This window comes from Mastigoproctus giganteus, chromosome 14 (genome assembly GCF_048544385.1).
Source record: "Mastigoproctus giganteus isolate SK-2022 chromosome 14, ASM4854438v1, whole genome shotgun sequence".
In the NCBI taxonomy this organism is placed as follows: Eukaryota; Metazoa; Arthropoda; class Arachnida; order Uropygi; family Thelyphonidae; genus Mastigoproctus; species Mastigoproctus giganteus.
The window spans coordinates 96,662,382-96,689,218 of record NC_143588.1 but is presented as its reverse complement, the minus strand read 5'-3'; the positions used below and the strand labels follow the sequence as shown (position 1 = coordinate 96,689,218).

The 26,837-nt window shown below is 39.5% G+C and overlaps 1 protein-coding gene across 1 annotated transcript in view; it reads right to left on the bottom strand.

Moving 5' to 3' along the window:
* Positions 1 to 26,837, bottom strand: part of poe (E3 ubiquitin-protein ligase-like protein poe) — an 849,790-nt gene that overhangs the window by 40,582 nt on the left and 782,371 nt on the right. Inside the window, exons 71-72 of the mRNA XM_090388478.1 lie at positions 13,740 to 13,978; positions 12,872 to 12,997 (exon numbers count right to left, since the gene is read on the bottom strand). Coding sequence (XP_090244604.1) covers positions 12,872 to 12,997; positions 13,740 to 13,978 — 365 coding nt within the window. The remainder of the gene's footprint in view (positions 1 to 12,871; positions 12,998 to 13,739; positions 13,979 to 26,837) is intronic.

Here is a 26,837-nt window from a genome sequence, read left to right as displayed (position 1 = left end):
TAACGGGGGCCTGCTGTAATTGGATTGCTCTGCCAAGATTTGTATTAAGCATACAAAATGACAATATTTATTTCTCACGGGGTGAAAAAGAACTTTGTAATTCCTACAAAAATTCAATTCCATCCACAACAGATTGAAATATACTGTATACAGAAATGATGGACTATGTTGCTTATTTTCATCTGTTTTTATTTTCAGTTTGTTTTTGTCTTAGTTTTTGCCTTAAAGTTTTTAACAGGACTTTTTTTCAGTTATCAGTTTTACTTATGAGTATCACATGAAGTTGTGGGGCTGTGTTGCCAATAATTATTACAAGTCTTAGCAAAATGAAAATATTTTACAAACAGTATTTTTACAAATGTTTTTAAGTGTAGCCCAAGCAATGTCAACTTTTACAAGTTCATGGTGCTGTACTTATATGAAAATGTTATTACTTAGATCAGATATATTAAACTTCATTAAATCGCAATAAAAATTCACAAATTATATAAACTTCCCAAGTCATTGCTAGTCAAGAGACCTCTTATTTTTGTGCACGGTTCTTAGACATGCATGATGTGAATACTTTGGAGAAGTTGGTTTGGCCACCAGGCCCTTTCAGTTTGATATCCTGTCTCAGATGATATATATAAAAGTGATATTTTTACATCATGTCTGGTGATATATGTATGCCTTGTACTAGAGATATATGAAAAATTTTATATCTTTTGGCTTCTTTCACTTTTATTCAGAAGGTATATTTCTTGCAGTACTTTTACTGCAAGACTTGAACAGATGTGAAAACAACAGTTTTCACATTGTTAGCAATCTGAATAACTAACGGAGAGAATTTTACTCTTTCCCTCCCTCTGAAATCAGATAACTAAAGCCCTAGTTGAAGAGTCTTAAGAATTAAAGTCCCTGATGGGATATGAACCTGGATTATCCCAAACTAGCAGCACATGATGAACTCCTGCACTGTACTCCAAATGGCTTGCCAGTTCATTACCGATGATTGCTAGTTTTGCTGGTGTGATTTGCTAAACACAAACAAATTATGTTATTTAAGGTTACTGGTAATACACATTCCCTGTTCTTGGAAATTTTTGGCACACTGACTTTTAGGCCATACTGAACCAGTCCCTATGGTACTCTAGGAACTGTTTATACAATTTGATGTGTATTATGTCTGTACAAGTCTGTATTTGCAAGCTGAAAAACCGGAGTAACTCATGGGGAAAGCCTATTCCTTCCACCTGAAATTTAATAACTCTGATCTATAGGAGTTAGGTCATGTCTACATATATAAATATATATTTAATTTTTATGAAACCCCAAACATGAAAGGAATTAGAACGTACAGTACTTAGTACTGTGTACTGGATGAAGGCTGAGAATACAGAAGATATTTGTTGACATAGGACTTGAATTTCTGTAGACTGTAGTTTTTGTGAAATACATATGAAGACATCAGAAAACAGAAGTAGAAGGGATAAAAAAGAGGAAAAGGAAGTTTGTTGTGTGACTTTGGAGTTGAAAGGTAAATGAATGCTGCCCGGTTGAAGCACATGTTCAGATCGATCTGGAACAGTGGAAGAATTACAGATGCCAAATCAAAACAGAATAGATGCGCAGAAGTTTGCCGTCAGCCAGCAGGTGGTTGCTTGTTGGAACAAACTTCCATCTGTTGTTGGGGAAGTGGGTAGTTTGAATAAAATCAAGGAAGAACTAGATAAATTCTTGGAGGGGATGGGTGAGTGAGGTGGGTAGTTTTCTTTTTTCTTTTTTTTGACTGATGCTCTATAAGCTTGCTTTCTTGCATCATTTGCCACTACTAATATTAACAGTGCCCATCGACGTATCTGCAGAAAAAGCATGCTGCAGAAACTGAACATCTATGAGAGAGAGTGAAGAGATTTTGAAAGAGATGGGGGTCAGTAATTAACCTGACTGCCCTCTTTTGAATGGAGTCTAAAATACTGAGATAAGTTCTGGGGGCACCACCACAGATGTGGAAACAATATTCCAAGGTAGGGTGTATTTGAAATTTGTACAGAGCAAGTAGTTGTTCAGAAAAGTAATGCTGAGAGTGAAAAAGAAAACCCATTTTTTTTTTTTTATGCAAAGAAAGCTATATTTGTGATGTGCTTATGCCAAGAGAGAGAGATTAGAAGTTAAGGTAAGTAATCCCTAATAGAGATATGTCTAGAAATCTGAGTGGTATCAAAGATGAACATACAAGCAGTAAAATAAGAAAAGACTGAGTTTCAGAGGGATTTAAAGTTAACTAGTTTTCTTTGCCCTTTTTCTGAAATCTTATCCATAGTTTTGCTATGGGCAAAACTATGGATAACATTTCAGTCACTAGATGAAGATTATTAACATATAAGAGAAAAAGACTGGGAGACGGTGAGCAGTCAGAGAGAAAAATTGGATACCTAACTGTAAGAAATAGTCAGCAATCCACAAGATGGGAGTGGATAAGTTTGATGAAACTCAATCAACTGATTGAGTTTCATCAAACTTATCCACTGAATTTGTCCAAAGATGGGTAACACAAGCTAATATGTCACCAGTGGATTGACACTGATGGAAGCCATATTGGCGATCGTCAGTCAGATGGAAGGTTCAGATAGTTTAAGAATTGATGGTTGTTGGATTTCTCCACTACTTTGGAAAGAGTACAGGTAAGAGCAATAGGGTAATAGTTTAGAGAATAGATGTAGAAATGCCATCAGTAGCAGGAACTTTCCTGGCATCAAAATCATTCAGAATTATTCTAACATCCTTGTATCACAAGACTACAGGGGTATTGAGTGGGGTGTTAACAGGAGGGATTAATATGTAAGGTTTAGTTTAGTTTTAGTTTACTAAGATCATCAATATAAAAGAAGAAAAACAGAATGCTAAGAGGTCAGCTTTCTCTTTAGCTGAGGATGTAATGGAACCATTCCATTTTAACAGAGGTGGGAGTACTGATGGACAAAAGTTGTGTGGCCAATAGCTTTGCCAAGAGATCAGAATTCTCAGGATAATAAGCAAGTTTTCTACTGTCAGTCAGTCTGTTCAAAATCAAGTTTGGACTGATTAATAACTATTTCACTACTGTTACGCGCTTCAGTGTAGGCAAAAAAAAAAAAAATGAAGATGGAGATGTGGATGCAAGCTGATTGTGATATGCAACATCTTACTTTGAACAGCCTTAGCACGCCTATTAAAACAAAAGTTTAAATAAAGGATGAGATTTTAAGGAGGAATATGAAATAAAGGATTTCCAAAAAGAATTTCACTGACACAATGTGAACAAAAATATTGGGATTGAAGGATTTAAAACAGTAATACAACTAAGGAGATGAAGAATAGGAATCATGCAGATCATTCCATTTCACATTCTTGTAATGCCAAACAATATGAGACTGAGAATGGCCAAGAGAGACAGAGGTCCACTGGGAAGAGATCACCAAGTTGTGATTTGGGGTGCCTAGAGGATCACTCTAGGGTTGAAGAGTTGTTTGTGAAAAAAATATCAAGTACGCTGGGTGTGTGACTAAGATTGTTTGGAATTCTGGGAAGTAAATGAACAAGCTGAGTTAATGTAACCAGAAAACTCAGGCCAATTGGAGTTGTAAACATTAAAATTACCAAGGAAATTAATCTCACTGTTAGGAAAGTTACACTGAAAAAAGTAGTTTCCAAGAAAGGAAGTCAAAGATTTCTTTCTGATTAGTGGAAATGATAAAGGCAACAGATGAATTTGACAGAATGGAGTACACAGATTTTTTTAAGCCAGAGGAGATTAAAAGAGAATTCAAATTATAGTCTCTGAAAACAATATTAGAGTGGGAATATGCACAAGCACGATGTTTAAAGCAAAAGGAACCAGAGAGCAAATAGTTAGGGTAACTGAAATGAATAGTGATCGAGGCATTAGCATTGGTAGAGGCATCTGATGCAAGAAAACACGCTAATGCAGCATCATCTAAAAAAAAGAAAAAACTTCCACTTCACCCTTCCGTTCGTTCAAAATACCTGTCCAGCTCAGCCTTAAAGTTATTTAGGCTATCAACTTTCACAACAAGGGATGGAAGTCTGTTCCACCAACCAACTACTCGCTGGCTAAGGGCAAATTTCTGCACATCTATCCTACATCTGTCTTTCTTCAATTTGAATTTATGCCCTCTCAGGTGATTATTCTGAGCAAGAGGCAGAATCCCATCAGCATTGAGCATGCTCAAACCATTAAAGGCTTTATACACCTCTATCAGATCACCTTGCCGGTGCCTAGTCTCCAAACACTGTAATTTGCAAAACTTAAGCCTTTCTTCGTAAGAGCAACCCTTTGTTCCATTCACTAATCTTGTTGCCCTTCTCTGTACTTGTTCCAGCAGCTCTACATCCTTCTTGAAATGAGGCCTCCAGACCTGTATACAGTACTCAGGGTGTGGCCTGACCATTGCTTTATACAAGTGAATAATCACCTCCTTATCCCTGCTAGAAAAAGTCCTGTATATCATAGACAAGACACCATGAGCTACTCTTGCAGCCCATCTGCACTGCTCAGAGAACTTCATATCTGCCTGCACAATTTCCCCCAGGTCCTTTTCATTCTCTACCATTGTCAGTGTAGTACCACAAAGTTGATACGATACTCTGGGGTTGCTGTTTCCCATATGTAGTACTGTACATTTGTCAACGTTAAACTTCATTTGCCACCTCTCAGCCCATCTGCTCAACCTTTCCAGATCCTGTTGCAGCAGCATAGCGTCAGTAGTGTCCTTAACAGGGTTGGCAGGGTTGTTAATGACAGTAATGGCAGTGTGCTACTGCAACAGGATCTAGATAATTTGGGCAGATGGGCTAAGAAGTGGCAACTGAAGTTTAACCTTGACAAATGCAAAGTACTGCATATGGGTAGATGTAACCCCAGAGAAATGTACCAACTGTGTGGTACTACACTTAAGGTGGTAGAAAATGAAAAAGACCTGGGAATAATTGTGCAGGCAAATATGAAGTTTTTTGAGCAATGCAGACAGGCTGCCAGGGCAGGTAATGGGGTTTTGTCAATGATATATAGGAATTTTGCTAGCAGGGAAAAGCAGGTGATTATCCCTCTGTATAAGGCAATGGTCAGGCCACGCCTTGAGTACTGCGTACAGGTCTGGAGGGCTCATTTTAGGAAGGATGTAGATTTGCTTGAGCGTGTACAGAGAAGGGCAACAAGATTGGTGAGGGGAATGAAAGGATCCTCTTACCAAGAGAGGCTTAAGTTCTGAAAATTGCAGTGGCTGGAGACTAGGCACCTGCACGGTGATCTGATTGAGGTGTATAAGGCCTTGAAAGGGTTGAGCCCGCTGAATTCTGATGGGATCCTTCCACTTGTTCAGATTACGAACCTAAGGGGGCATAAATTCAAATTAAGAAAGGACATATAGAATAGATGTGCGGAAATTTGCCTTTAGCCAATGGGTGGTTAATTGCTGGAACAAACTTCCATCTGTCGTTGTGGAAGTTGATAGGTTGAATAAATTTAAGGAGGAACTGGACAGGCATTTGGAGGAAACGGCGTTATTTTTTATTATTTTTTTTTTTTTGGCTGTTGCTGCATAAGCTCATACACATGCTTTCTTGCATCACATGCCACTACTACTACTAATACCTGAGACAAGCCTCTCAGACCTATATATATATATTTTTTTTATGTAAACCCCAAACACGAGAGGTATTAGAACCTATAGTACTTAGTACCATGCTTGGGTTGGAGGTTGAGAAGATGAAAGAAGATATTTGTTGACACTGCACTTGAACTTCTGTAGATTGTAATTTTCAGGAAATATGTATGAAGGAAGGTTGTTCCAGAAAATGGCAGTTGAATGAATAGATGAGGAAGATGAAAAGTTGGTTCTGTGGGTTTGAAGTTGGACAGTAAATGGATGTTGGCTGGTGGTGGCACGTGTACGGACTGTTTTGAAAGAGAGAGAGCGGGAATTATAAAAGCCAATTCGGAAGAACAGTGCCCATGGAAGTATCTGTAGAAGACGCATGCAGCAGAGACAGTATGTCTATGAGAAAGCGAGTGGAGAGACTCTGTTAGAGATGAATCATTAATTAACCTAACTGCCCTCTTCTGAATGGAATCAAGAAGCCTGAGAGAGGTTTTGGGGGCTTGTTTGTTATTTGGTTTTTAGGAGCAGTAGCAACTAAGCCCATATTGCTCCGGGGATATGCGGTGGTCATTCCCTGACCTTTCCGCATCCTCCGTATTTGGTGGTCACAGGCTCGAACCCCGGTCTAATCAAGAAGCGTGTGCTACGCATTGCTGCTCCTGCCCACCTGGCTACGGAGGCGCCTAGGTTTTGGGGGCACCACCCCAGATGTGGGAACAATATTCCATGGCAGGGCGGATTTGCGATTTATACAGAGTGAGCAGCTGTTTGGAAGAAAGGTAACGCAGAGAGCGAAAGAGAAAACCAAGTTTTTTAGATGCAGAGGAAGCAATATTTGTAATGTGCTTGTGCCAAGAGAGATTAGAAGTCAGGGTAATCCCCAAAAGAGATATATTATTTTCCCTAGAAATCGGAGTGTCACAAAAGATAAGCATAGGAGAAGAAGAATCCTTTTTGCGAGATATAAGACAAGACTGAGTTTTAGAAGGGTTGAAATCAACTAAGTTGTCTTTGCCCCACTGGAGAATTACCTGAAGATCGGCATTTAAGGAATTGGTAGCAGATTTTCGAGAAGTTGAAGCTGATTGAGCAGGACAAGGTTTCACAAAATGGAAAGTGGAATGCAATGTGCTATCATCGGCAAAACTATGGATAGGATTTCCAGTCAATGGAAGAAGGTCATTAAATATACAAGAGGAAAAGAGTGGGAGAAAGAACTGAACCTAGGGGGACACCGGCATTAGTGGAGAAGTGAGCGATCAGAGAGAAAACTGAATAACCAATTACTAAAAACAGTTGGCAAACCATAAGATGGAAGCTTGTTTAGAAGACCTTTATGCCAAACACGATCAAAAGCTTTTGAGATGTCAAGAGCAACTACTTGTGTTTCACCGAACCTTTCCATTGAATTAGTCCATAAATGGGTAACATAAGCCAGAATATCACCAGTGGATCGAGATTGACGGAATCCATACTGGCGATTGTTGATCAGACGGAAGGTTTCTAGGTAGTTTAAGAGTTGGCGGTTAATTGTTTTCTCCATTACTTTAGAAAGAGTAGAAGTAATTGCAATGGGATGATAATTGGATGGGAGGAATTTGTCACCCTTTTTAGGATTTGGCTGGATATGAGCAAATTTCCAAGCAGAAGGAAAAACACCTTTGTAATAAGAAAGTGAAAAAAGGCGGAAAAGAATCGGAGTAAGTTCAGGAGCACAGGTTTTGAGAACAAGTGGAGAAATACCATCAGGACCTGGAGCTTTCTTAGCATCAAGATTCATCAAAATCCTTCTGATATCCTTTTGACGGATGACCACAGGAGGCATTGAATGGAACGTGTTGGGAATGGTGCGAGGGGTTTTACCAAGATCATTAATACATAAGCTGTAAGAAAAATGGGATGCTAGCAGGTCAGCTTTATCCTTGGCTGAAGTGACAACAGAACCATCTGGTTTGGACAGAGGTGGGAGCATAGATGGGCAAAAGTTGCGGCCAATAGTTTTGGCAAGAGACCAGAATGCTCGGCTACCATTAGGGCAAGAAGCAAGTTTTCTACTCTTAGCCTGTTCAAACTCTAGTTTGGACTGATTAATAACTGCTTTACAATTGTTGCGAGCTTTGGTGTAGGCAGAAAATGAAATCCGAAGAATTAGAAACAAGCCAATTACGATATGCAACATTCTTCTCTTGAACAGCCTTGGCACATTTATTGGAAAACCAAGGTTTAGATAAAGGACGAGATTTTAAAGTGGAGTGTGGGATAAAGGATTCCATTCCTGCAAGAATAATTTCACTGACACAATCTGAGCAAACGTTGACATCAGAAGTTTTGAAACAGTAATGTGACCAAGGAAAAGAAGAAAAGAAGTCTCGCAGGTCATCCCATTTTGCACTGTTGTAATGCCAAACAACACGAGGTTGAGAATAGCCATGAGATAAAGGTTCCATTGGAGAAGAGACAATCACCAAGTTGTAATCTGAAGTGCCTAAAGGACCTCACACTTCGACCGTGTACTTAGAAGGGTTGTTTGTGAGAAAAAGATCAAGCGTATTGGCTGTATGATTAAGATTGTCCGGTATTCTTGTAGATGAACAATCTGTGCTAGGTCATTAGTAATTGCAAAAGCCTCAGCATCTCGACCTGCTGGGTCGGTGTGACTAGAAAACGGAAGCCAGCTGGAGTTGTGAACATTAAAATCACCAAGGAAAATTACCTCACTGTTAGGAAAGTTGGACTGGAGATTCCAAATTGCCAAGTCTCTGACAGGGAATATCAGAACGGACATATGCACAAGTACCACCTTTGAGGCGAAAGGAATCATACAACGAATAATTTGGGCATCTGAGATGAGCAGTAGTTGAATCAACCAATAACTGAGATTCTGTCAGAAAAAGTATATGGGGTTTGGCAGACTGCAAGTGGAAATGGACATCATTGAGATTAAAATTGAGACCACGTATATTTGTGAAATGAAACAGGAAGTGCTTGGGAGGTTTAGATCTCTTCGCAGATAAGCTTGCTCTATTAGTTTGACAATTTTTTTTTTTTTTTTTGGCTGATGCTGCATAAGCTCATACACTTGCTTTCTTGCATCAAATGCCACTGCTACTACTACTACTACTACTTCATGGTGTATTCAATAGTAAGAAAAAGTGGGTGGGACATGTTGTATGAAGTAATGAAATTTTTGGATATGGCGTACACGCGGTAAGAATATACCCAGATCCTTGACATAACGTGGCCTCGACAATGCTCCCCGCATACACACTACTCGGACTCCCTCCAGTCACTATCTGGCAGAGTAGAGGTAGCAAGATTATACACTAGCTGATCCGGAAGCCTCCTAGAGAGTTACCAATAGGTTCGGTCCGGTGTACTAACTAGTGGCCGGCCTGCGAACACCGTTTTAGAGCTGTACCCTCGAAATGTAAGGAATATTGGATCTCGCCACGATGTTCATCATAACCTCAAAAGTCATTAATCATACTGCATGATGGAAGAGATAGGGAAGGGGTGACCAGAACTTAGCTCTAGAGACTAAACATGGGTTCCACCACTTCAAGCCTCCAATAAGCAAAGTGGTGGTATTTCACCGGTTGATGAGAGTCATCTACCACCTAGTACTGCCTGGTAACATAGAGGGGCAGCGTTCCTCCATGTGGTGTGGGCGCCACACCTCGACCCCTGCTTACGTTGGTTCACACCTGGGTGATCACCCACTACGTACTTGTGCATGGAGGTTATACCCAGGATTACTAACAGTCCCACCATCGTGAAGGTGCAAGCAGAGGATTTGGCTGTCACAGACTGTCCGGACTTCGCCGAAATTGGGTCCACTTGACTTGAGTGTCACCCGAATATCAGTTCCATCAGCGCTTTAGACTCCCAGGTAGCAAGTACAGCCTGTGACGACCTCAAGGACCAACAGTCCTTGAGGTCGTCACAGCAGAATATATCTGCTATAAAGCTGCACCCTCAAAATAAAGTATGTTGGATTTCCCAATGATTGTAATCACATTCTCAAATGACTGCTCATATTACAAACACTGGCCAAAAAATGTGAGAGGCACAAGTGTAAGGCGCAGCATGGATTCTATAATAAGATGTTTTAGTGCATTTTGGTCTAATTAATAACTATTCTTTCAACAAAATATTGCCTAGCCTTCACAAAATGAAGGATGAGAGCTTTGTTCCCAAATATCTTTATCCAGTATATCCCATACATTCTGAATAGAATTGAGACCAGGTAAATGTGATGGAAATCTGTGCCATGTTCTGCAAACCATTCTTGCACGTGCACTGTTGCATTGTCATCCATAAAGTGGCCATCACCTTTGGGATAGAAATATAGCACTGCAGGGTCAACAGATCCGATACAAAATTCAGGTACTCCTTAGATGACATTTGGCCATCCACTGGCATTAACAGACCCTGTCTGTGCTAAATATATCTCATACCGGGATATCACCTGCTGATGCTTGGATTTCTTAACAAGGAAAAAAGGGTCTATCGCTTCATGAGGTTCTCACTGCATTCTCTGCTTACTATCAGTGCAAAACAAAAAGTATAATGATTTGCCGGACTGCGTGACTTTTTTCCACTGTTCCACTGTCTAATCATGATATTCTCAGCACCACTGCAAGCAGATTTTTCTGTTTTTCTCTGAAACAAGTGACTTCCGAATAGGTAGGTGATTGCAATATCCAATTTCTTAAATTCCCTATGCATGTTGTGGGTTGAATTAGGGCAATTCTGGGTTAGATTGAATTCAGATGTTATTTGCTGTACACTGGATGTCCTATTATTCCCATACAGTCCTCCTCACAGTATGATGGCTTCACTCTTGAAATACTGTTTTTCTGTCACATTTATGTTGCCTTTGAGATTTGGAAGTAACACTTGTTTTCCTTTAAAAACCTGAGATGGATGCTTTTTAGAAACCAGTTGTCTTCTGTTTCTTGAATCGTGGCTCTTATTAAATGTGCATCCATGATAAGAACTGTTGTAAAAGTTCAATAGACCATGCATTTCCCCCAGTCTGGTTTCAGATTACTGCAGTCAGACAGCTCTGCAGTCCTTATACTCAATGAGGCAACACATCATCACCACACACAGTTTTCTTTGCATTTCTTCTGTCTGTGACATTTCTTCTTTGCATTTCTTCTGTCTGATGTCTTAATACAAACGTTTATATATTTTTGGACAGTGTGTGTGTATAAGACAAGTAATGGCAGAAAGGAAGAGCGCTGTAGCCAAGTGGTCAAGCGCGCAGGTGAATAAGTACTTGTGCCTTGAGTGACCGGGGTTCAAGCCTGTGACTGCTGAATACGGTGCTGTTTCTTGTATTCAATCTATCATGCGAACTCCTCTGACCATTTGGTCATCCCGGAGTATAAACAGAAAATTTATTTATTTATTTAAGAGCAAAATGGTAATGTTGAGTCAAAATATGGTTTTTGCCAGTTCAAGCCTCCTGTGAGAAAATCTGCCACTACAACTTGGAATTAAATTGGTAATAATCTTCAAAGCATGTTTATTATTAGTGCATATGCATGGCTACTAAAAAAAAAAAATCTTTATTATTTCAAAAATAAGTATTCGAAAAGAAAATTAGTTAGCATTGCATGTTTTGCACAACTGCACAGTTTAGTTCAAGAAAATTTTGAAATACATTTCAACATAAAAGTGGCACTCATGATGTATAGCAGGTTCAATCAAAACTGTACTTATCTTAATGGAAGTGCCCTGCTGGAAATATAGGTGTAAACACTGTGAAACTCATAGGTATTAGGAGTCTTTTGCCTAACACTTGCACTTTGTCAACCTAACATCTCACAGAAAGTTGTAACATTATGAACAACGCATCTGCTTACTCTGGCCTCTTTAACCTGATATAGATGATACCTTCAGTGGATTTCGCTACTTCTGGAAGTGGTTTTGTTTTTGTCAGCTTCAAAGCATGATGATCTTTTACTGGAATTGTTGCCATTTTGATTTCCAGGTACTACATATGAACAATGCCACCTGGTGATAAAAAACACTTTATGGAGTGAAGTTTGTGAGCCTGTAGCTTGGATGGCCAAATAATTTCAATATACAGTAGAGCGTCGATAATCCGAATTAATTGGGACTGGGGATAGTTTAGACTTCCGATTTGTCCGGCTTTTTAAACTTATCCAAAATGCTGTTCTGGAGACTAAAAAAAAAAGTTTAAAAATAAAAACAGTGGATTTAAAATCTGAGGGACCGCATAATTTTTTTGTTAAAATTCAGCGCTTTTTCACAAAACAAAGGTCCAGATATATGCTCTAAATTTCGTTGCTGTGTGAATCACAAATAAACGGCATCTTTGAGGGAAGGGTCATTGGCTTTTCTCATAGTTTTTCTCTTTTTTTGCACCATTTGAACCAAGTTTCACTGCAAACTTTAAAATTTTTTTTTTTGTTGTTTTTAATGTCTGTTATGGTTGACTTTCCAATCTCGTAAAATTTTTCTAACAAAGACCTGCTTTCTCCCTTTGAAAGTCTGTTTAAAATCTCAATCTTCGATTCAATTGTTAAAATTTTTTGCTTCCTTTTAAAAGACAAAGAAAACTACAGTATGGTAAAATAAAACTCTGTTCAGAATCTTTTTACTTTGTATCTCACTTGCACATATCGTGTTAGTTGAGATTTTTGTGTGCTGTGTTCTTTGTTATTGATTGTCGCTTATCTTTTTTTCTACTGCTTTAGCTTTTACACTCCTCCCCAAAAAAATGTTAGTGAACAGAAATACTAGATTACAAAGTGTTATGTTTAGTTAGTACTGTATGTATACCGTTTGTAATTAAGCTATATATGTAACATAAATTTATTTTTATTTTGCTAACCTGTGGATAATATTCTTCTGATTTTCACATATCATTTAATTTTGTTAATTGGTAAAGAAAAATAGAGGTGTAAATTTGTGCTTTATATCTTCATTTTTATAGCCTGTGGATAATATTCCGATTTTCACTTATTAGAATTGCCATTTAATACAATCAAAATTCAATTCGCAATAACCAGTGCTTACAGTAATTATTTTACAGCACCAGAATAAAAATAAATAAATGCTGGTTCATTCGGATTTGATGCTCTACTGTACTTTTAAAACTATATATTTTGTACTTTTTAACTTTGAATACAGGTCACTGTATTCAAAGATGAAAAGTGCAAAATTTAGATCAAGAAATTATTAGAAATATATACCTTGCTAAGCAGCTGGCAAATGCTGACTCTGGAACTTGCGGTCCCCATAATGGCAGTAAGCCATTACACTTGGTATTAGCATTTTGGAGAGCAGCACTTTCCCATTCATCACGGCCACGGGCATGTCTATTACATATAACAAAATAACAAATAAATTAATTTAAAAAATATTACAAATATTATATGTATTATGATTTCAATGTATGCTACACTGTTAACATTAAAGGTAACTACTTGAAACAACTGTATGTCAAAATAAAAAAATATATAATAAATTAAAATAAGAGCAGTTTTTACACTGCGTTTAATTTGTAAAGTAAAAAATACTCAGTAATTTGTATTTTTAAATGGGTCATAATTACAGATTTCTATAAAAATTAAGTTACAGGGATTGAGTAATTGAAAAAATTAATCACATGACTATCTACGGAGTCTACTCTCATGCTTTAATGGTGAATCATTCAGTGAATCACCACTGGAAGAAGTAGTTGTACTGACAAATTTTGGTTGACATCTTTCATTTACATGCAAAATTTAATGTGCATGCATTGTTTTGTACTCTCTGACATGTTTATATGCAATTCATTACAAAAATACCACGACTTAAAAGTTGAACATGGATGACTGAAGCAACATATTAAGCAAAGTTCACTGAATCAGCATCCAGCTTTTGTGTAATTTACTGGAGACATAAATATGTGGATTCAGTGTTGATACTTTTTGATTAGTTTCTTGTACTTTCCATACAGAAGCAAAGGATTTTTACTCAGCGACTAAATATGAATGAAAAATTGCTCTTTAAGCACATAAGCATTTCATTATAAAAGATTTTTTAAAAGTAGTAAAAGAGATAATCTGTGGTACTTACCTTACAGCTGCCATATGGCAATCAACATGAACAACGTTGAAATGAGTAACAGTAAAATAGCCAGCTGTTTTCCTAGGTCTATTTTCAAAGTCATCTACATTACATCTTTTTGTAAATGTGTAAATTCCAAGAACCTTATTTGGCTGAAATTTATAGCCCTCTCGGCAGATTATGCACACTAACCCAGACTCCTCCCCTAATTCCTCTACATGTTTTAATAAAGAACTTTTGGCAGTGACCTGTAAGAAAAATCAAAATTGATTACTTCATTTAGAAGGTACTGATTAATTCTTAATTACTTCTTAGGATCTTAATTATCTCAAGAGAGAGAAAATATAAATAAAACAAAACAGAATTTTTTTTTTTATATGAAAACCCCAAACACGACAGGTATTAGAACCTATAGTACTTAATACTGTGCATGGGTTGGAGGTTCAGAAGGTGAAAGAAGATATTTGTTGACATTAGACTTGAACTTCTGTAGACTATAATTTTCAGGAAATACGTACTAAGGAAGGTTGTTCCAGAAAACAGCAGTTGAGTGAGTAAATGAGGAAGATGAAAAGTTGGTTCTGTGAGTTTGAAGTTGGACAGTAAATGGATGTTGGCTAGTGGTGGTGGTGGCACGTGTTCGGACTGTTTTGAAAGAGACAGCGGAAATTATAGAAGCCAATTTAGAAGAACAATGCCCATGGAAGTATCTGTAGAAAAGGCATGCAGCAGAAACAGAACATCTATGAGACAGACAGTGTAGAGACTCTGTTAGAGATGAGTCATTAATTAACCTAACTACCCTCTTCTGAATGTAATCTAGAAGCCTGAGAGAGGTTTTGGGGGCACTACCCCAGATGTGGGAACAATATTCGATGGTAGGGCAAATTTGCGATTTGAACAGAAAGAACAGCTGTTTGGAAGAAAAGTAACACTGAGAGTGAAAGAGAAAACCAAGTTTTTTAGATGCAGAGGAAGCAATATTTGAAATGTGCTTGTGCCAAGAGAGAGAGATTAGAAGTCAAGGTCATTCCTAAAAGAGATATATCATCTTGCCTAGAAATCGGAGTGTCACCAAAGATAAGCATAGGAGCAGAAGAATCATCTTTGCGAGATAGTAATATAGCAGCAATAGTAATAGAGGCATGTGGATACCCAGCCTGTGTATTAGACAGGTGCTTATTACAAGCACAAAAGCTTGCAACTCATCCAAGGCCTTCATCCCTTGCGACAGTGACAGTGTACCTACTGCTTATATTCCGTATTACCCGGGCATCTCAAACCAGATTTCTAAGATCCTGCGTGAGTACTGCATGAAATGCATACAACTTTCTGGTAGGAGTTTACAATCTCTGGTCTCGAGAGTAAAATGCCCATCGCCCCTCTCTTACGCAGTGGCATTTTATACCAGATTACTTGTCATGATTGTGGCAGCTGCTATGTAGGGGAAAGCTCCAGACGTCTTCAGGACCGCCTCGCGGAACATGACAGGTCCATCTGCCTGGATGACTCTGAACATTCTGCAATTGCAGAACATTTTTGGTCAACTCATCATAACCTCAACCCCAGGCACAATAGTGAGGTGATCAACCAATCTTGACACTACTTTCACCATCTATGGTTAGAGTCCCTAAATATATACAGCTGTCACTAAGTTTTAAATTGCAGTAGAGGTACAAGACTACACCCAATTTTGGAGTCAACAGTTTTGAAAAACGACAAACTTTGGCAGCAATCCCATATGCATGCTGTGCACCAACAATCGACTGATCTGGCCCAGTGAATGACTGAACACTCTTGCATTCATGTACGTGCTCTCCCAGTCATCTGATCACACACAGCATATTTAGTATAATTTATTCCATTCCTAACATTTTATGTTATGTTTGCATTCTGACAACCAACAAGGAGGACCTTAACATCTCAAACGCTGGATGTCTATAATCTGCTGGAGTACTCTCAAGCCCTCCAAAGCTTTCCAACCCCTCCACATCCTTATTTATGACATCCCTAGTTTTTTTTTTTGGTAGTTGTTGGCGCATCGGCTTCTGTGGCCATAATGCACCTCCCAAGGTTTTTGCAGTACTTTGATCCAAGCCCGAGGTGGGATTCAAACCTGCGATCTTTGGGTTGCCAGGCAGGCACTTTACCCACCCGGCTAGCCCGGTCGGTCCACATCCCTAGTGGGCTCTCCAGTAATGAAATCCTCGAGGAACACTACCATAAGAATTTAATGGATTTTAGCCTCTGCTTTGAGAAGTAAAGAGTAATATCACATTCATATTCGCCATCGGGGCAAATTCAAGTACAGCTACACGCCAGGTCATCACCCTCTCACCAACACAATAGAAACGTGATGTCTCTCAAGGAAATTTTTATAGGGTATAGCTCATACAAATTTAGACCATTTACAGTGATCACCAGATGCTTTCTCTGCTTGGGGTATGGACACACCTCAATCCACTGTACTAATACCTCTTGCACCTGTGGACAAACCTCCTAGCTGCACCAATTGCAAGCGATGATGCAGAGAACATAACCACTCAGTCAGGGATGTAGCTTCCCTGAATACTAACGTGCCCTAACTAGTAAGAACAAGTACCGCTGATGGCTGATCCCCACATGTTGACTCCCCAGACTACCTTGAATCCTGCCCCAGTTGCTAAAGCACCAACACTCATCAATCCTGCTCAGAACAGCAATAAACTGAAAATCATGCAGATCAACGGTTAGCATTCACGAGCCGTTGCAGACGAGATTAGAAGGGCTGCTGAGGATATATCTGTTGACATCATTTCTATCTAAGAACTTTAAGCCTCCAGAATCCCCACGGGAAAAGGCCACAAAATTATGGGATACTCAATACATACAGAGTGATACAACCTGTCACAGTGGATCCAAAAACCTGTATTATGGTGCTGAACGATGAACTGGACATATTTGTCATCCACGGACTCTGTTCACAGTTTGCCACATGTATCCAACTCCGCTCCTCTTCTTTTTCTTTTTACCTAATCTCATTATACTGCCCTCCCGCCAGGGACTTTGCTGACTCGCTCAACTACTTGGAGTATGCGCTTGATTTTCTGAGTGCCAGGAATAGAATTATTACAGCAGATGTTAATGCTAACTGCCCAGCTGCTGATCACTGCAGCCTGCTGCTCGAGGATCTGATACTAACCAGAAACTTAGCACTTCATAACCAGCCTAATCAGCTAACACCACATATTGTAGCTCAACTGGGCAAACCAACACTGATATCACGACTTCAACTAATGATCTACGAATGCAAATCAGTGACTGGACACTGAGTGACCATAGGATCATTCTCTTTTACCTCTCTCTCTCTCTCAACACCCCTCCTGCTGCCGTCAGTGTTAGACCGACAGACTTTGTGCAATTCTCAACTAAAAGGATTGACTGGAAAGCCTTTGATGAAGTAATCAGGCATGAAATCCTGAACACAGATCACTCCTGCTTTGAGTTAACAACCCTAGAAGACATGATTGAAATAAAAAATTCTCTTACGAAAGCTGCTTACTGTTTCACCACCAAAAAGAAGACATACACAAAGCCCTGCCCTTGGTGGAAAACGGAGTTGTCTTGCCTTATAAAAGAAGTACATCGAGCAAGAAAACAATATCAAACTCACAGGGACTGGCCGGCCCCAGAGGTTGAAAGACTCCACAGAGAATATTTAAGAATAAAAAATCAGTACACCACGGCAATAGCTAAGAGAAAAAAGAAACCTGGATCTCTTTTTTGAATGAATCGGGCAATGCTAACCCCTGGGGTCTCCTCTACAAGATCGCTAGAGCTAAGACCTTTACTCCAGATGTATTTGGTACAATCGAAATGGATGCTTCTGAAGCCACCAGTTGGGCTGATTCAATTAATATAATTCTGGACAAACTCTTTCCATGACAACCCCTCAGAAGACCTGCAAGAACATCAGACCATTAGGTGACAGAATGCTGCATACAACCCACCAGACAATGCTGACACATTTAAGATGATTGAATTAGAGACAGTGCTCAAAAAGATAAATAATAAAAAAATGTCCTGGAATTGACTGTATTGAATATGTCTTCATCCAACGATTCTTTAAATTAAAACCTGACCTCCTTCTACTTCTGTTTAACAAATACCTCTCCTCCTCTCAGTTCCCCAAGGATTGGAAGGTGGCCCTTCTTTGTCTCATTGCCAAGCCCAACAAACCACTGACTGAACCCAGGTTCTTCAGGCCCATTGCCCTGCTGGCCAACCTTGAGAAAATCTTTGAGACTGATGTCCTATAGGGTTACAAATCTCTTACCGTTAAAAGACTTTATAGCCCCTTCACGGTATGGCTTCACCCTGGGTCGATCCAGTGAGGAGGCCCTTTCTGACCTAGTCCATCTGGAGACTTTCCAGTCTAAATATGAGCTGGCCATGTTCGTTGACTTTGGGGCACCTTTGACAGAGTATGGTGGAAGAGTGCCCTTCAATGCCTCTGTCAAGCAGATTGTCCCACCAATCTACACAAGCTTTTTAGAAATTACTTTACTGAATGATTCATTATCATCAAATCCAAGCATCAACAGGTCTCCAGGTCTGTTCACAGGGGTGTCCCCAGGGTTTGGTTCTGGGCCCCCTATTTTGATACATGGTCCTACAAAGTTGGCTCAACAATGCATTTGAAAACACAAAAATAATAGCCTTCGCAGATGACCTCACCATCACTGTTTCAGGTCAGTCTCACTCAGTAATTGAGATGAATGCTCGGCGTGTCCTCGACCATCTATCTTCATGGGTGAGACTGCACAAACTCCATATTAATCCAGCAAAATCTAATATCATCATCCTTAAAATGAAGCTTGACATCAGAAGACCCCCTCGGGTCAAGATCGATGGCATTCAGTTATCACTCGTCCTGCAAACTAAAGTCCTAGGAGTAGACCACAAGTTGTAATTTCTTCCCCACCTCCAGCACCTGAGTGCAAAAGTCAAGAAATTCACCGCATCCATAGTTAGGATTTCCAGATGTGAGTGGGGACTGTCTTGCAGGGCACTCCTCTTATACTATACTGTACTTAAAGCTGTATTCTTGCCAATTGTAATTTACGCTGCCAGGGCCTGGTTTCACCGAGTGACTATTGTAAAAATGCTAGAGAAACTCCAATCAATACAAAGAAATACCACCAATCTGTTCTGCCCTACTGTGTCCACGGTGGCCATTCAAGTCATCGCAGGGACAATCCTGCTGGATTTGGCTGTGATTTACCAAGGCCTTTGCTTTCAACTGAAGTAAATAATCCCGACCTCCATACTTGACACAGAGCTGAACCTCAATACTGACGTCAAGCGAGAAAAAAGACTAGATGTTACAATGAACTTATCAATCTGTGGCAGTTTGTTATTTGTTTTTTTTTTTTTTTTTTTTAGGAACATTAGCAACTAAGGCCATATTGCTCTGGGGATATGCGGTGATCATTCCCTGACCTTGCCACATCCTCTGTATTTAGTGGGCATGGGCTTGAACCCCAGTCTAATCAAGAAGCGTGTGCTATGCACTGCTGCTCCTGCCCACCTGGCTACGGAGGTGCCGAAATCTGTGGCAGACCAGATGGGACACTGCTACCACTGGAGCAGTAACTAAAAAATTTCCCCTGATCGTAACCTTTGCAACATCTAAAAACACCGCCATATCGTGGTTTTCATTGAGTCTGGAAACTACATACATTGTCACCAGCCACGGTTCCCTTAACAACAAGCTCCACCAACTGGGATTGATCAACACAGATCTTTGTATCTGTGGCAACAAAGAAAACTGGTCCCACATCCTTTTCGAATGTAATCTATATGAATAACAATGAACAACTAAAGACAACTGTCTCTAGCTTTGCAGCTGACCAACTCATCCAGATACCTGAGAACCTCCTCTCCTTCCAGGAGTTTGCCAAGGCTGTCTTTTCAAGGCATCATACCCTGCTGGCCAATGCTAACCCAACAACTCAACCTAGCAATAATTGATACCCATAATCTCATCATTATTAATTTTTTTAAAAAAATTTTAATATTAATATTTTTTTTCCCTTCTCTCTCCGTACTCTGCTCTGACTCTAGGGCTATTCTTGGAGTTGTTCTTCTCTGCACTCCTTCCTTTACCCATTCTAGTCCCATGCTAGATGAAAAACTTTTTTTTCTCTCTTGCGTTCTGCTACTCTGAACTGGGGCTCCCCAGGGAAGGGCAGCTCCTCTTTCTCAAAAAAAAAAAAAATAAAAAAAAAAAAATAATAATAATAAAATAAATAAATAAAAAAAAATAAAAAATAAAAAAAAATATTATTTCTTTATTAATTATTATCATTTATTTTTTTCTCCTCTCTCTCTCTCATTCTACTCTGGGTTGCGACTTCCCTGGGCCGGGGCAGTCTCCTTCCTCTCTTACCCCTCTTCATCTTTAGTTAGTTCTACTTCCTCCCTGGAAAACTCATTCCTCAGGGAGAAGGGCGAGCAGATAGTAGGGGGAGGCCCACCTTCCTGTTGACTGCTGCTCTCAGGTAGCCAAGAGGCCAATACACAACACAATATGACAGAACACAGACAGACAGTATTTATTTTCTTTCCTATACTTCTCTTGTGTGGGATGAAAAACTTTCTTTTTTTCCCTTTCTTTTTCTTTCCTCTTTTCTTTCTCTCTCCTCTAACTATCCTTCTCCTGCCTGTGCAGGAAAAATTTCCGGTGCAAGTGACATATTTTTTTTATTTTTTTTACAAAAAAAAACCTTACCTTGACAAGTCTGTTAAAAAAAAAAAGAGTAACTAGGTGGAGCTGAACTTATTTTTTTTAAAATTATTATTATCATTAGCCATATGGTGCAAGGAGGCCTGAGGCTTATGCTGTACCAGCAAAAAAAAAAAAAAAATTCTGAATTACCCCGAGAGACAGAGAGAGAGCGAGCGAGAGAGAGAGAGAGAGAAGTAGAAGGGAATCACCAAGAAAAAGAAGAATGATGATATCCAGCTCAGGACCCTGGGTGTGCCAAGCCCATACTCACCAGATGTGAGCCCCTGGAGCCGCCCACACATATAATACACACATGTATGTATGTACCTTTATGTATGTATGTATGTACCTTGCTGAGGAACGGATTCGTTACCCCGAAAGCTACTTGTCGTATTAAAACTACCACTGGCTCTGCTGCATTCTCTTCATCTAAACCATGGAAACCAGTGCCACAGGCCAATTCTCTTTCATTAAAGCATTCATTTTTTTTAGTTAATTATTCAGTGTGATTTTAATGAGAATTTCTTGTTTCAGACTTGAGTGGCCATAGTCAAGAGATTGACCATTAAAGAGCTAAAATAGTTTCTCAGTAGAGACATTGGAGTTCCATTAGCAGCAGTTGGAATGAAAAAGAATGACATGCTACATTTGGTCCTTGAGGTTGTCACAGACATTCTCTCAGATATGCCAGACAAGCTGTACTTGCTACCTGGGAGTCTAAAACGCTGATGGAACTGATATTCGGGTGACACTCAAATCAAGTGGACCCAATTTCGGCGAAGTCCGGACGGTCTGTGACAGCCAAATCCTCTGCTTGAACCTTCACGATGGTGGGACTGTTAGTAATCCTGGGTATAATCTCCATGCACAAGTACATGGTGGGTGACCACCCAGGTGTGAACCAACGTAAGCAGGGGTCGAGGTGTGGCTCCCACACCACATGGAGGAACGCTGCCCCTCTATGTTACCAGGCAGTACTAGGTGGTAGATGACTCTCATCAACCGGTGAAATACCACCACTTTGCTTATTGGAGGCTTGAAGTGGTGGAACCCATGTTTAGTCTCTAGAGCTAAGTTCCGGTCACCCCTTCCCTATCTCTTCCATCATGCAGTATGATTAATGACTTTTGAGGTTATGATGAACATCGTGGCGAGATCCAATATTCCTTACATTTCAAGGGTACAGCTCTAAAACGGTGTTCGCAGGCCGGCCGCTAGTTAGTACATCGGACCGAACCTATTGGTAACTCTCTAGGAGGCTTCCGGATCAGCTAGTGTATAATCTTGCTACCTCTACTCTGCCAGATAGTGACTGGAGGGAGTCCGAGTAGTGTATATGCGGGGAGCATTGTCGAGGCCACGTTATGTCAAGGATCTGGGTATATTCTTACCACGTGTACGCCATATCCAAAAATTTCATTACTTCATACAGCATGTCCCACCCACTTTTTCTTACTATTGAATACACCATGAATTAGCATTAGCATTAGTAGAGGCATTTGATGCAAGAAAGCAAGCTTATGCAGCATCAGCCAAAAAAATTAAAGTAAAATAAATAAATAAAAAATAACCACTTCCACTTCACCCCTCTGTTTGTTCGAAATACCTGTCCAGCCGAGCCTTAAACTTATTTAGGCTATCAACTTCCACGACAAGGGATGGAAGTCTGTTCCACCTACCAACCACTTGCTGGCTAAAGGCAAATTTCCGCACATCTATCCTACATCTGTCTTTCCTCAATTTGAATTTATGCCCTCTCAGGTGATTATTCTGAGCAAGAGGAAGAATCCCATCAGCATTGAGCATGCTCAAACCATTCAAGGCTTTGTACACCTCTATCAGATCACCTCGCTGGTGCCTAGTCTCCAGACACTGTAATTCGCAAAACTTAAGCCTTTCTTCGTAAGAGCACCCCTTTGTTCCATTCACTAATCTTGTTGCCCTTCTCTGTACTCGTTCCAGCAGCTCTACATCCTTCTTGAAATGAGGCCTCCAGGCCTGTATACAGTACTCTAGGTGTGGCCTGACCATTGCCTTATACAAGGGAATAATCACCTCCTTATCCCTGCTAGAAAAATTCCTATATATCATTGACAATACACCATGAGCTACTCTTGCAGCCCGTCTGCACTGCTCAGAGAACTTCATATCTGCCTCCACAACCACCCCCAGGTCCCTTTCATTCTCTACCACTGTCAGTGTAGTACCACAGAGTTGATACGTTGCTCTGGGGTTGCTGTTTCCCATATGTAGTACTTTACATTTGTCTATGTTAAACTTCAATTGTCAAACTAATAGAGCAAGCTTATCTGCAAAAAGATCTAAACTTCCCAAGCACTTCCTAATTCATTTCACAAATATACGTGGTCTCAATTCTAATCTCAACGATGTCCATTTCCACTTGCAGTGTACCAAACCCCATGTACTTTTTCTGACAGAATCTCAGTTATCGGTTGATTCAACTACTGCTCATCTCAGATGCCCAAATTATTCGCTGTATGATTCCTTTCGCCTCAAAGGTGGTACTTGTGAATATGTCCGTTCTGATATTCTCTGTCAGAGACTTGGCAATTTGGAATCTCCTCTCTTTGATCTTCTCTGGCTTAAAATCTCTCTACCTCATTGTGTCAAATTCATCTGTTGTCTCTACCGTTCTCCCAACTCCACTAATCACTTGGAGCTCTTTGACTTCCTCTCTTTGCAACTTGACTTTCTCCAGTCCAACTTTCCTAACAGTGAGGTAATTTTCCTTGGTGATTTTAATGTTCACAACTCCAGCTGGCTTCTGTTTTCTAGTCACACCGACCCAGCAGGTCGAGATGCTGAGGCTTTTGCAATTATTAATGACCTAGCACAGATAGTTCATTTACCTACAAGAATACCGGACAATCCTAATCATACAGCCAATACGCTTGACCTTTTTCTCATAAACAACCCTTCTAAGTACACGGTCGAAGTGAGAGGTCCTTTAGGCACTTTAGATCACAACTTGGTGATTGTCTCTTCTCCAATGGAACCTTTATCTCATGGCTATTCTCAACCTCGTGTTGTTTGGCAGTACAAGAATGCAAAATGGGATGACCTGCGAGACTTCTTTTCTTCTTTTCCATGGTCGGATTACTGTTTCAAAACTTCTGATGTCAACGTTTGCTCAGATCGTGTCAGTGAAATTATTCTTGCAGGAATGGAATCCTTTATCCCACACTCCACTTTAAAATCTCGTCCTTTATCTAAACCTTGGTTTTCCAATAAATGTGCTAAGGCTGTTCAAGAGAAGAATGTTGCATATCGTAATTGGCTGTTTCTAATTCTTCGGTTTCATTTTCTGCCTACACTAAAGCTCGCAACAATTGTAAAGCAGTTATTAATCAGTCCAAACTAGAGTTTGAACAGGCTAAGAGTAGAAAACTTGCTTCTTGCCCTAATGGTAGCCGAGCATTCTGGTGTCTTGCCAAAACTATTGGCCGCAACTTTTGCCCATCTATGCTCCCACCTCTGTCCAAACCAGATGGTTCTGTTGTCACTTCAGCCAAGGATAAAGCTGACCTGCTAGCATCCCATTTTTCTTACAGCTTATGTATTAATGATCTTGGTAAAACCCCTCCCATCATTCCCAACACGCTCCATTCAATGCCTCCTGTGGTCATCCGTCAAAAGGATATCAGAAGGATTTTGATGAATCTTGATGCTAAGAAAGCTCCAGGTCCTGATGGTATTTCTCCACTTGTTCTCAAAACCTGTGCTCCTGAACTTACTCTGATTCTTTGCCCCCTTTTTTCACTTTCTTATTACAAAGGTGTTTTTCCTTCTGCTTGGAAATTTGCTCATATCCAGCCAGTTCCTAAAAAGGGTGACAAAAACCTCTCTCCCATCCGATTATCGTCCCATTGCAATTACTTCTACTCTTTCTAAAATAATGGAGAAATCAATTAATCGCCAACTCTTAAACTATCTAGAAACCTTCCATGTGATCAACGATCGCCAGTATGGATTCCGTCAGTGTCTATCCACTGGTGATATTCTGGCTTATGTTACCCATTTATGGACTAATTCAATGGAAAGGTTCGGTGAAACACAAGTAGTTGCTCTTGACATCTCAAAAGCTTTTGATCGTGTTTGGCATAAAGGTCTTCTAAACAAGCTTCCATCTTATGGTTTGTCAACTGTTTTTAGTAATTGGTTATCCAGTTTTCTCTTTGATCGCTCACTGAGAGTGATGGTAGATGGCTCTCTGTCTTCTAACTTCTCCACTAATGCCGGTGTCCCCCCAAGGTTCAGTTCTTTCCCCCACTCTTTTCCTCTTGTATATTAATGACCTTCTTCCATTGACTGGAAATCCTATCCATAGTTTTGCTGATGATAGCACATTGCATTCAACTTTCCATTTTGAGAAACCTTGTCCTGCTCAATCAGCTTCAACTTCTCGAAAATCTGCTACGAATTCCTTAAATGCCGATCTTCAGGTAATTCTCCAGTGGGGCAAAGACAACTTAGTTGATTTCAACCCTTCTAAAACTCATTCTTGTCTTATATCTCACAAAAAGGATTCTTCTCCTATGCTTATCTTTAGTGACACTCCGATTTCTAGGCAAAATGATATATCTCTTTTGGGGATTACCCTGACTTCTAATCTCTCTTGGCACAAGCACATTACAAATATTGCTTCCTCTGCATCTAAAAATCTTGGTTTTCTCTTTCACTCTCTGCGTTACTTTTCTTCCAAACAACTGCTCACTCTGTATAAATCGCAAATCCGCCCTGCCATGGAATATTGTTCCCACATCTGGGGGTGGTGCCCCCAAAACCTGTCTCAGGCTTCTTGATTCCATTCAGAAGAGGGCATATAGGTTAATTGATGATTCATCTCTCACAGAGTCTCTCCACTCGCTTTCTCATAGATGTACTGTTTCTGCTGCATGCCTCTTCTTCAGATACTTCCATGGGCACTGTTCTTCCGAATTGGCTTCTATAATTTCCGCTCTCTCTTTCAAAACAGTCCGAACACGTACCGCCACCAGCCAACATCCATTTACTGTCCAACGTCAAACCCACAGAACCAACTTTTCATCTTCCTCATTTATTAATTCAACTGCCGTTTTCTGGAATAACCTTCCTTCATACGTATATCGCGAAAATTACAATCTACAGAAGTTCAAGTCCAATGTCAAGAAATATCTTCTGTCGTCTTCTCAACCTCCAACCCAAGCACGGTACTAAGTACTATAGGTTCTAATACCTCTCGTGTTTGGAGTTCACATAAAAAAAAAAAAAAAAAAAAAAAAAAAAAATTAAAATCAGCCATTAGAAACTGTTGTTAGTTGCTTTTGCCCATGATCCGAGGAACTGGGGTAGCCCAAAGAACATTAGAAACATGGATTTTGTGAAGCAGATAGTATATCTGCTTCACATAATGAGTACACAGAAGTCCATCAAACAAAAAGAGCGAGAGAGAGAATGTTATGAAAATTTTAAAGAAAAAGTACAGTGGAAACCATGCTGTTTAATTCCTGATTTCAGTCTTTTTTTTTTTTTTTTTGTGAATGAATCAAAGAATAAGCTTATGTAGGAACATGCATTAACTAATATCCAGCTATTCTTGTTGCCTTGCCATAATAATTTCTTCAGAAATCAGCAGAAAAGGTAACTGGAATTGTAATGGTTTGTACAAAATTTAAGTGCACATGAGGAATTCTGAAAAGTTATTTTTTAAAATCACACTGAATACACTATAAAGCAAAAAAAAAAAAAATAAATAAATAAAAAAAATTATGTTTCAGCAATTTTTGATAGACAAGTAGGTATGGTTCACTCTGTGTGTATTTATACACATATATACCTATATAAGTCCAGATTAAAAAATACACTTGCTGTTCCATTATTCAGAGTTGGAGGTATCCTTATCCTTAGTCTTGAAATTAGTTTAATTAGTTTCCATTTCAAAATAACATCTTTTGATGGAAAGCAAGTTTTCATCATGAATACATGAATTTATCAAAACTCATCAAAAAACTTCCATCAGAAATTTTTGTACTGAATTGTTAATAATACATACATTTCATATAACCACATTACAACTAGTTGGTACCATAACCGCTTGAAAAGAAACTTACCTTATAAGCTATCTACATTTTAATGATGTTGGCATTTTGATCTATTTACTAGTTTGACAATCTCTAGTTTTCAATTTTTCAATAATGTGATGCAGGCGTTTTTCCACGACCATTTTTGGTACATCAGTTTATGCATTTTCAGTTCCATATTTATTTTTAATTTTTGTTCCTATAAATGTTTTATTACATTCAAAAAATCAGTGAGTGGGGTCCAGGCTGTATGGTCAG